At 49.5% G+C, this 11,513-nt stretch overlaps 1 protein-coding gene across 2 annotated transcripts in view; it reads right to left on the minus strand.

Moving 5' to 3' along the window:
- The window catches only part of LDLRAD3 (low density lipoprotein receptor class A domain containing 3), a 231,080-nt gene extending 221,439 nt beyond the window's left edge, over window positions 1-9,641 (minus strand). For both annotated transcript variants that reach the window (XM_046644096.1, XM_046644095.1), the window contains exon 1: window positions 9,614-9,641. In XM_046644096.1, the coding sequence (XP_046500052.1) occupies window positions 9,614-9,626 (13 nt within the window). In that variant the 5' untranslated portion in view covers window positions 9,627-9,641. The remainder of the gene's footprint in view (window positions 1-9,613) is intronic.
- Window positions 9,642-11,513: the final 1,872 nt, after the last annotated feature.

Genomic DNA, 11,513 nt, shown 5'->3' on the forward strand with positions numbered 1-11,513 from the left:
GTTTTCTAGTAATTCAAATAACATCAATGCTCGTTAACGTATAAAAGCAAAAATATACTTTCCCTCTTAAGAACTTTCGCAAAAAGCCTTCTTTCCTAGCCAGATGGCAGGCCCTCAACTGCTCTTGTAAATTCCCACTCGCAGACGCCCCCTGGGCAGCCAGTGGTGTCAGGCTCACTAAGCTTAATCAGCCTTCTCATCTCATTAGCAGGCAGGATTTCATCCTCAAAACACCCGTTAGCAAACACGTCCACACACCCAGCGAGCAGGCGTATGGAGGAAACGCCCCTGGGGTGTCCCGAGGAACCGGTCAGTCCACCCACCACCCCCAGTGCAGACACCTAGCGCCAAATCCCCAGCACATTTTAGATCCAGCATTTCCCAATTCCCATAGACTTTTTCTTTGAAACATTAACATGTTGTATTCTCTAAATATTTTAACCTTCCAAAATTTGGCAAGCACTAGCTAATTTTATACTCAAAGAACCTTCAACACCTTTGAATTACGTTCCTAACTCTGGGTCTTTTTATGGGGATTATCAGACATGCCTTGTTCAATGGAGCTTTCGCCATTTGCAGTAAGTTACCTTGTTTATCTATCTTAATGCTATGAAACTACTTATCTGATACAACAAACCAGCCTTTGTATAGTAGATTTTATTCCCCTAACTTTTCATTCTATTTCTCTCTCTTGGTTTTTACTATATCTCCTATAATGAATAGGTGGGTGATTTTTAATTTCAATAAGAGTGACACTTTGTTTTACATTCAGTCTTATAATTGATGTGTTTATATCACCCTCCATTTCCCTCTAAGATTATATTGAGGCCCTTCCTTCCTCAAGACATCTGTGTGATTTCAGTAGCCAATTTCTATTTCCTTTTAAATTAGACCAGAAGATAACCTTAAGTTTCCTACTATTTAACATTTGTAATGATATTTTATAAAACAGAACTGTTTTCCCTTTTTCCTCTCAGTAACTTCTCCCACTTATCAAGTACCTGCGTGACGTCCCGTCATACGGGAGTGAGATGCACACCAGTGCTCAGTGACCTGTGACATTCTCCCACACCACACGCTAGTCTCGCAATGGATTGTCTGATTTAGCACCTGAGCTTAAAATCTCTCTCATCCATTTCCCTCTCAAAGCCCTCTGTCTCTTTGTCTTTTTGAAGCCAAAGCTCTCTCTAGTAAAGATCTCTGCGGGTCTTTGGTGATGAATGAGATTGTTCCAAAATCTGGAGGGGCAGAAACACTGTCACCGAGGGCAAAGCAGGCTTGGCCACGTACATTTCATTCTGCCCTCAATTCCTTCTTTCTTCAATGGCCCAGTGATAAATCTGTGACGATCACCTCCATTCCTTCTGGGCAACTTACAGGAAATCGAACTGTGTGACTCAGATGGCAGGCACTGACTCAGGTGCTGGAGTCTAACAGCAAATACGGTGGACATCAAAGAACAGGCCAGGCCCCATCCTGCCTCGTGGAACTTTAATCACACAAGAAAGGAAGATTCCTTTTTCTGTGGGACTGCGGCCAGCCACATTTTATGGGTACTTTCCAAAGATCCCGATATTGCCCCCTGAATGCTGGACAGCGTTCCTTTCCCTGAACACATACTCCAATTTCTGGCATCTCCATTTCTTCTGATACGCTTATTATTCAAAAACTGAACATCCTTACTATATTTTCATATTCCCTTAGCTTTTCTGTACTGTCATTACCATCTACTCAGGCAACAGAAACGAGCCTTGGGCATACGCTACAGCATCAGTGCTGCCCCGCACAGGTCCCACCAGGGCTCGCAGTCTCTCTCTAATATTTATAAGGTTAGTTCCATCTTTCATTAACACAGACTATTCCTGACACAAGTTATTCCTTCCAGCCTTATGGCTTCTACAGTAGTGACCATCCACTCTTTCAGTCCTGCTTCCCCCGGGCCCCCACCAGCTGGGATCACTCGTTACTATCGTACTTTTTTTTTTTTTTTGAAAGATTGGCCCTGAGCTAACATCTGTTGCCAATCTTCCTCTTTTTTTTTTTTCCCTCCCCAAAGCCCCAGTGCATAGTTGTATCTTCTGGTTGTAAGTCCTTCTCGTTCCTCTATGTGAGTCCTCACCACAGCATGGCTACTGACAGACGAGTACTGTGGTTCCACGACCAGGAACCAAACCCGGGCCGCCAAAGTAGAACGCGCCGAACTTTAACCACTAGGCCATCAGGGCTGGCTCACTATCATACTTTTTAAGCAAACTTAGGTCAATATTTTTATAAAATCTGGTTTTGAAAACTCCCTATTCAGTGCTGTTCAGGTTTCTCTTAGCATCAACAGTTTTTTTTATAGCTTTGGATTTTTCTCTGATGAAACACCCTAGGTTGCTAATCACTCTTCCATCTTCCCAAAACTCCTCGTTTTATTTATATAATAAAAAACAAGTTAAATTTAGAACTTTCCAAACCAATTGAGAGGCTTTTTGTCAACTGACTGTGGAGTTACAAGTGTGACAAGGGCTCATTTTTCAGCCACGTCCAATTAGTTTAAAGAGAACACTGCTCTGATTCAAGGCTAAAACGGGAGGAAAACGTCCCAGCGATGCCATCAAAGACAACACGCTCCTGATATCCCCGAAGTCAACCTCACTGGGCCTTAGAATAACGAGAAAGGATTTTTAATGCAACAAAATTAAACACCCTTTCTGTTTTCATTTCTCTCTGCCAACAGACACACAGGCGTCCCACGGGGAAGACTGGCACCTCGGGCGTGCAAGTCTTCTAAATCAACTTATTCATGAACTCCACGCCCCTCCAGCTGCTGAGGCCTGTTCCAGAGGGAGCTAAATGGCTGCCCTGCCTCTTGGCGGCCTCTCTTCCAGGCCAGAGACAACCCTCCACTTCACAATGCACTGCGGCCTCTCTTCCAGGCCAGAGACAACCCTCCACTTCACAATGCAGTCTGTCTGTCAAAAATTACAGTCTGATACGGGCACCAGCAAATTCACGCAATTTACAGGCTCCTGGTATCATGAGGACTCATTAAAAGGAGAGACTGGTTTTCCTTCAGGAAAGAACTTGGAAGTGAGAGTCTGGAACTGGGAGGCTCACTCTGGTCCCCTACAGTGATAAACACTGCACAGACCTGAGCCATCGCCTCCTCACAGGGCACGACTGACCGCCCACAAGAGCCCCTTGGTTTGAGGGAACAAGATGCACCGAATTATTTCTGGCTTCCTTCTGGAGGAATATAGTAACACTTCACCTTTCACTAGAAGTAACATCAATGACCAGTTCAGAAAAAGTTCTCTCACAGGTGAACCACACAGGCTTGAGCCGAGGCTCAGAAAGTAAGAAAAACCTTAAATTTGTATTTTTATATGAGGCTTTATCATCTGCCGTATTATTTTTGTCTTAAAAATCTACTTCTACACTTTGAAATCAGCAAGCCCTTCTATTTGACACCTAGCACTTTTGAGGGAGGTACTGACCAAAAAGAAATTGCTTCCAGTTGGTATTCCAAGAAAATATTTCCATCCAAAGGGGAAAAAAAATTCCCCGTCATTAATATATTCAAGCAAGTCTCATGGTGCTGAAATAACTTGTTTATTGTTGTTATTGTTTCTTTTACTAAATCAAGCCTCTGCAAAGGCCAATTTAAATGCCTATCATGACACGTTCTCCCCACGGGGGATTGGCAGAATGTCTGTTTCAACCTGCCAAAGTCAGGCCACTTGAATAAAATCAATTCAGGATGCCCCCCAGTCCCACGGCCCTCGAAGAGACCATCCATCCAGCACAGTGAGCGGGAAGTCAACACCGACATCACCACCCGAGGATGGAATTCTCCAGCACCAGCTGGGCCCTGCAATTCCTTCTTCCAACAAACACAGCCCTGGTGTCTGCTCCGTGCCAGAGCAGAGAGCCAGCGCTGAGGAGCACGGGTCTAAGCGGTGCAGACCTACACGCTAACTCGGAAACCACCCCTTACCCGCTGAGCACTTGGGAAAAACACTTCGCCTTCTAGTTTCCTCATCTATAAAATGGCAGAGCACACTACCTACCTGAATAAACTGCTGTGAGAATGAAATAAGATTTATCAGCAGAGGAAGCATTAAATTACCGTACAGTCACGCGTTGCTTAACCACACGGGCACGTTCTGACAAATGCGGCCGTTCGGTGATTTCGTCATCGTGGGAAGATCACAGAGTGCACTCACACAAACCTGGATGGCACAGCCTACTGCACACCTAGGCTAGGTGGCCCTAATCCTACGGGACTGCCGTCATGAATGCTGTCCGTTGTTGACCAAAACAGAGTTATGTGAAGCATTTATATACACACACCGGAAGATGTTTTTAAAGCTACTTTTCAAAGAACGGGTAGATATACAAGAACTGAAAGAAAGATGGCCAAGACGACAGAAACCTTTGGTATTATAACATCTCCAAAATCAGGATGTGCCTAATTTATCTCTAATATTGTAACATCTCTGAAATCAAGCTGTGCCCAACAGCCAACAGCATCTTACGACAGCACAGGGCGGGCGGAAGCTGTGACGTACGGACCACTGACAGTGACGGGGTGAAGCCGGTCACTGCCGTTCACCTGTCACACTCCATCCAGTTCTCTGCATCACTCGTCCTGCAGAGGTTGAATCCCCCTGCCATGTGGAATGCCTTTAAAAGACTACATTAAAATTCTGCATCGAAATAAAAAATGATCGTGTACACAAAAAGGCAAGGAAACACACTGAAAATGTGATAATAGTGAAGCAAATATCTGTCACTGGAAGAATGACTGAATTCCCTATTTTCTTGCAAAGCAAGAGCCAAGCACTTTAAAGGACTTAAGAGAGGAAGATACTCAGAAACAGCTGAAACTCTACTGCATTTTGCTTCTGAGACAGAGGCAAGAGGCTGCCACTCACACATGGAGCAGCCAGAGGAGGGGAGTGAAAACACCAACAGTCTAAACCACAGGGGAGGCCAGGGAGACCATCACGCAGCTCCAAGTAGAAAGTGACAAAACACAGCATTTAAGTAAAAAACGCAAGTCAAAAAACTACAAATATACACAAGTACGAGCTCATTAAACTATATACATGTGCCCGTGTGTGCGCATGTGTGTGCATGTGTATAAATCCATATTTGGACTAAACTGACATATACCAGAGAGTTACCAGTAATTCATAAAAGGGTAAGAAATGTAAACGGGGGATAAAGGCAGATTTTAATGTTTTACTGAAATTACTTCTACTTTGTCTGAAATTTTTAGAGTATGTATTCAACGTATTATTTTTATAATGTTTTTCACTCAAGAAGATTGCAACCAAATTATACATATACAGTCTTGGCATCCTGCCAGGTAGAGTAAATCTTCAAGAAGTTATTATTATGCTCCTAGACACCACAAAGGAAATAAGAAACATGACATATACATTCAATATATGAACCCAGCCCTCAAGGAGCTGACAATCTAGTAGGACCCGGGACTAAAATGGTAAGAGATACAGAGAGAGAGAGTATGACCATAAGATAAAGAAGGTTGTTGCCTACAAGCCACAGAAGAAAAGTCTTGTTTGAATCTCAGAGGCCTAGAGCCAAGAGTCTTCAAGCACCAACATGTGTACCCTGTCATCTTGTCTGAAAAGCTAAAGCAGCAAGCGAGCACGCGTGTCGTCACCTCTGGAATCTGTTCAAGGACCCACCCCTTGAGCATCCCCAAAGACAGGGCAGCCGTGTTTGCCAAAGCCTGGGGATGGGCACGCGGTTGTGTCAGGAATGCCTCTGCCACACCACGGTCAGAAGTGCCTCTGCCCTTCCCAGATAACAAAGAAGGTGAACACCCCATTCCATCACTGGATCCTTTGGTTCTTCAAGGGCAAAGAACAAGGTCCACGGAGCTTCGCAGGCCTGGAGCACAGCACGGTGCCTGGATGTGGCAGAGCTGGCACCGCGCTAATGAACAGCCGCACGAAGCCTTGAGAAGCGTGTTCTAGCTGCCCAAAGACAAAAGGGAAAGTAGTATTCGCAAGCTCGGGAAGCCAGGCTCCTCACTGGACCAGCTTTCTCAAGAGGGCTGACTTGGGACGCAGGGGCCTGGCCTGGGATAACGGGCACTTCTCCCCTTCAGGCCCAGTGCCCCCTCCATGGAACCTCCTTTCTTCCTGCAAGTTCAGGCACAAAAGAAGACGGCAGCAGACCACGTACGCTGCTGGTCTGAAGAGAGGAGGAAGAAAGGACCTCAAGGAGGCTGGGCACTGAAGAAAGGACGGCATCCAGTGTTCTAAAGCGACACAGAGCATCACTTGAAAAAGACTTCAGAAAGTATAAGATCAAAATTTCCCAAAAACCACCTTGCCGCTAGTATAGACAATTTTCACCACCACCTGCAGGATAGAGCCAACACATAAAAGCCTTTTCATGGGGAGGGAGAAGGAATGACGGGAGGGAGGAGGAGCCGAGAAGAACAAGAACCTCTCTGCAGAGCGGAGGAACGGGGACTTCCAGGGTGACGACTTCCACACAGGACTGACTCCCAAGGCCAACAGTTCAGGCAGCTTCTCCCTTAACCCTTCGGGCGGGGGCACCTCCCAAGGGCAACGGTTCAGGGGACCACGCAGCTTCTGGTGTCACCTGCCCCCTGCCTTTCACCTGCTTCCTCAGCAGGTCTCTCCCAAAGGAACCAAATCTACAACCCAAAAGTCCCCAAGTTTTCACGATGGCACAAGGGGGGAAGTGAGAGGGAAGGGGTCAGAGCTGAGGGCATTTCTAGCTGAGAATCTCCGTTCATACTGAACTCGTGGGGCTGCAGAAACACAGAGCAGAACCCGGATATTAAAAACCCCTTGGGGGGAGGACGCCATCGGGACCCGCAGCATCCAGAAGACACTTTTAGGATGAGCAGTAGTGATGCTCCAGATGTATGGCAAGGGGGCTTGCTCACACTAGACCAGGGGTTCTCCACCAGGGGTGACTCTGTCCCCAGAGGACATCTGGTAACATCCAGAGACATTTTCGGTTGTCACAACCGGAGGAGGTGGGGAGGAGGGGGATGCTACTGGGAGCTAGGACCAGTGATGCTGCTAAATCTCCCACAAGGCACAGGGCAGCCCCCCCACAAAAAAAGAACGATCCAGCCCAAAACGCGAATAGCACCGGGGTTGAGGAACCCTGCGCTAGACCTACCCCGACCCTGCTGCCATCTCCAGAAACCCTAACAGCCCTACCTGAAATAAACACTCGCCATCCCTCTGACCAAGCGGTCACCAAAGGCCACTTACTGGGACAAGCAACATCAAAGATAGAACGAACGATGTGACGAGCAAATGCTGCATCTTCCAAGCAGCTGGCCGCTCTCCCAGCACGCGTTTGTAAGGGTGTGCCTCAGCATCCAGGACATTAGGTTCTCCTACAGCATTACAATGGAAGAAAGGCATGCACACGCACATACAGGCACACACACAGAGGAATGTCCATCCTAAAAATCTCCCTGGTCATCACGTAGAGGCACTGGCAGCAAAAGCTGCCTGGTTAGGATGGTCCAAGCATTTCCAAAATATTCCAAAGACAGAAAAAAAAAGCGGGAAAGACAACAAACAAGAAAAGCCCACAACCAAAAACAAAGCTCCCCTGAGGCCTATCTCAGCTAAAATGCTCCATCACCCTAAGCTGCACCCGGGGCACGTAGAATCTTTTATTTTTTTAATTGTAAAATACAACAAACATATAAGAAAAGGGAAAGGTACAAATACAGAGCTTGACGAACGAAAACAAATCCCCATGTAGCTATGCCCCTGGTCAAGAAGCGGACCCAAGGCCTGTGGTATCTTTCTGCCACACGTGCCCCCTCCAGGCACACAGTGTAACCGCCAGCCCCCAGGACCCATCTTATCAACAGAGTAATCACGAGTTGTCAGCCGGCCTGGTGGCTCAGCAGTTAAGTTCCCACGTTCTGCTTCAGCGGCCCGGGGTTCGCTGGTTCGGATCCTGGGTGTGGACATGGCACTGCTCATCAAGCCACGCTGTGGCAGGCGTCCCACATGTAAAACAGAGGAGGATTGGCAGTGGATGTTAGCTCGGGACTAATCTTCCTTAAAAAAAAAAAAGTTGTCATTCAGGAAGTGAGACCCCTTGTCCAGTTCAGGCCAGCCAAGACCACCAGCCCCTCAACTGGGCCTGCGCAAATGCTGGACAGGTGACCTTTCTGGCATCAAGGAGCTGGAAACCCCACCCTCAGAGGACGGGAATGCCGCCATTTGTGAACACACGTCCCAGCAGAGGCAGGAAGCTTGACTAGGCTTGCGCAGATCACCAATCCCCTTACCTCTGCTGACCGCCAACCATCCATCCACTTCAGCCGCCCTGCCCTTCATCCCACAAACCACGCCCAGGCCCTGGACCAGGAGACGTATCGGAGGGCACACGCCCCGGCTCCCCGCAGGCCGTCTCCCAAAATAAAGCGACATTTCTTTTCCCAAAAGCCGATGCCGCGATAACTGGCTTGTTGTATGCGCATCGGGCCGGAGAGCCCCAGTGCGGTGTGGTAACAACAGCACAAAGACTGGTGGTATTTTGAAAACTTCCAACTTTCCTCAAGGACTGAGACTTATTTTATGCATTTACCATGAACACCAACTGCGGGGTAGTTCAGAGCAACGAGCACACAGTGAGCAGATCTGGGAAGAGGGGCTGCTCACGGAAACCATCTCTCAGACTCTTAACTCACAGAAGCACCTCGGGGGCAAGACACTGGCGCGCCGAGCCGGGTGCCTGGAAACTGGGAAAAGCCCAGGTTGGGGGCCAAGAGAAACTGGGTTAGAATCCAGGCCTCAGTCCTCACTCTGGGGGCCGGCCCAGTGGCAGAGTGGTTAAGTTCGCGTGTTCCGCTTCAGCAGCCCAGGGTTTGCTGGTTCGGATCCCGGGCACGGACCTACGCACCACTTATCAAGCCATGCTGTGGCAGGTGTCCCACATACAAAATAGAGGAAGATGGGCACAGATGTTAGCTCAGGGCCAATCTTCCTCAGCAAAAAAAAAACCTAGAAACAAGGGCTCACTCTGGCACCCTGGGTATGGATGATCTCTAGTGAACCAGAAAATGGCTTCCCGTCACACGCTATCGTTGGAAAGCTTCGACAAGATCACGTGTTTAAAGCGAGAGCAGAGTGTCTCAGACATAAGATGCTCCGTAAATGCTGCCTCCTGTCCTCCGCCTGTCCCTGCAAACAGGCAGCTGGCAAACGCCAGGTCTCTCATAAGAGATTACCTGATGGCAAACTTCCCAATGCCCCAATCCTCTAAAGTGTTTCACCAAGAGGACGATACAAGCCCACTTTCAAACTACCCTGGTGACTGGCAAAAAGGTGTCCCCACCAGCCCTGCAGACCCGCCCTCCCCTGCTCGCACGCCCACTCCACCCCTCTTCCCCCAAGGTAAATGGCTGCCGGGCAGTCAGGAAACACCACCGCACACCCCAGTGGGGAGCCTTCGTGGCATCTCTTTGAAGACGAGAAGCAACAAGGTGTGTTTATTTGTACTTCCCTGCACACAGTCTCATCTACCCCGGCGGGGTGGCGGGAAGCCGCTCAGCTAGTTAAAAAATAATAATAAAATCTACCTGCTCGCACCATCAGGCAGGAGAAGAGGTGGACAGCCACACTGCTGGGAGCACACGGGGAGAATGCAGCCTCTCCCCTGTCAGGAAGAGAACGTCAGGCAGTCCCGGCCAGGTCAGCCCGCGAGGAGGCGAGCAGACTGACCACCGTGGGGCCCGGCCGCCACGAGCCCCGGCCCGGCGCACCACCTGCACGCTGACATCCACCCAGGCCACCGGCGAAGGACACATGGACAGCGGACGGCCGACGTCTCTCTCGCTGGATACATTACAACATAATAACAGCCAAAATCAACGCTTCGCTTCCCTAACACAAACAATAAAAACAAAGGGAAAAAACATACACGAAGGTGTCTGAGAAGGTTCCTGAACAACAGAGGCCTCAAATTGCTCTGGGAAAGTCATGGCCTCCCAGCCCTACAAAGACCTGGAAAGCAGCCTAGGGCTCAGCTCGCCCGCAGGTCTGCACAGACTACCAGAGGCAGACAGGAGCCCAAGCGCTGCCTCTGATAACCTCCCAATGCATTAACTTCCCAGAAGAGGATTGAGGTGTAGGATATGGGATAGAAGGGTGGCATCTCCGGTCCCACTCTGAACCCCAAAACAAACCATGCGGGCTTCTCTAGGGGCTGGAGCCCAGGGGCACCTGGGCGGATCAGGAAAAATGACCAGCTCCGTCTCTGCTGACGCGTCAGGTCAGAGTGGAATCCCTGCTAAAAGGATGTTTAACCTACCAGGAAAACGCACACACCCCAACCTGCCCAGAGCTGTCTAGACCAGCGGCTCTACACGTGGCTCAAAGCCACACAGGCTCCGTGACCACAGACAACGGTCCCTAGACCCCCAATCTCTCCCTCCCCACTATGGCCATTTTACTTCTTTTAGCCGTATTTTATAGGTACACACATATTAAATAACCAGCACTGACCAGAGGACAAGATTAACTTCACAGCTGCTTAACCTTACAGCTGTTTTCACAGAAATCAAGACTCAACCAAAGCCAAGCAGTACCACCCGGGAGACGCAAAAACTAAGTTCCCGCTGAGCACAAGCAGCTCCCCAAAGACACCCAGGACAGCCGGTGTCCAGGCTGTCCTACTTCGGTGTCATCATGGGACATGCCACGGCTACGCAGAGGGAGAGCGTGAGTCTAGGCAGGTCTTCGTGTCCGAGATGCCCTGGAAACCTGCCGTTCTGACAGATTCCAAAGGATCCTCGCACCTCCCCACGGCTGCCAGTGCCCCCAGGGAACTCTCTCCCTGGGGTGGCCCAGGAGTTGAGTGGAAACAGGGCATTCTGACCGGGACCCGGCTAAATTCCACAGCAGCCACCAGCACTCCACCCTCACTGGAAGCCACAGCAAACCCACAGACATCCCGAGGAGTCTCGGAGGAACCGGGGTGATGTCATAGGTCTGAAAGGTGGGGAAGGCTGCCCAGTGGACTCTGTGGACGGTGAGGACCAGAGACTTCAATGAAGGAGGGAGATTTCTTCCCACTCGGACACCTCTCCTGGAGAGGCAGGTCAGAATGAAGTGAGCCTCAACTTCCCCAACAAACACACCACCCACAACACCTCCACAGCAAGCAGCTAGAAGCAGCCCGGAAAATCGGGCACAAATTAGATACGTGGGTGGCACCAACGTCAAGGTAAGCAAGCTCCTGCGGAAGAAAGCTCCCTGGGCCCGTCACCCACTTTCTGGGCATGAGCTGCCCAGAAATAAACATCAGGGGCAGGCGAGGAAGGGCAGCTGACAGCTGTGGCGGCGGGCAGCGCCAGAGGAGGAAGGGCTCCCGGGCTGGAATTCGGAGCGTGCCCACATCAGCAGAAAAGTTCCCGGGAACTGCACGCTGGCTGGGAGGAAAAGAGGCGTGCTGCTCCTCGGGACCTCAGCATGCACATG

The sequence above is a fragment of the Equus quagga genome, chromosome 17 (genome assembly GCF_021613505.1).
Source record: "Equus quagga isolate Etosha38 chromosome 17, UCLA_HA_Equagga_1.0, whole genome shotgun sequence".
NCBI classification, from domain to species: Eukaryota; Metazoa; Chordata; class Mammalia; order Perissodactyla; family Equidae; genus Equus; species Equus quagga.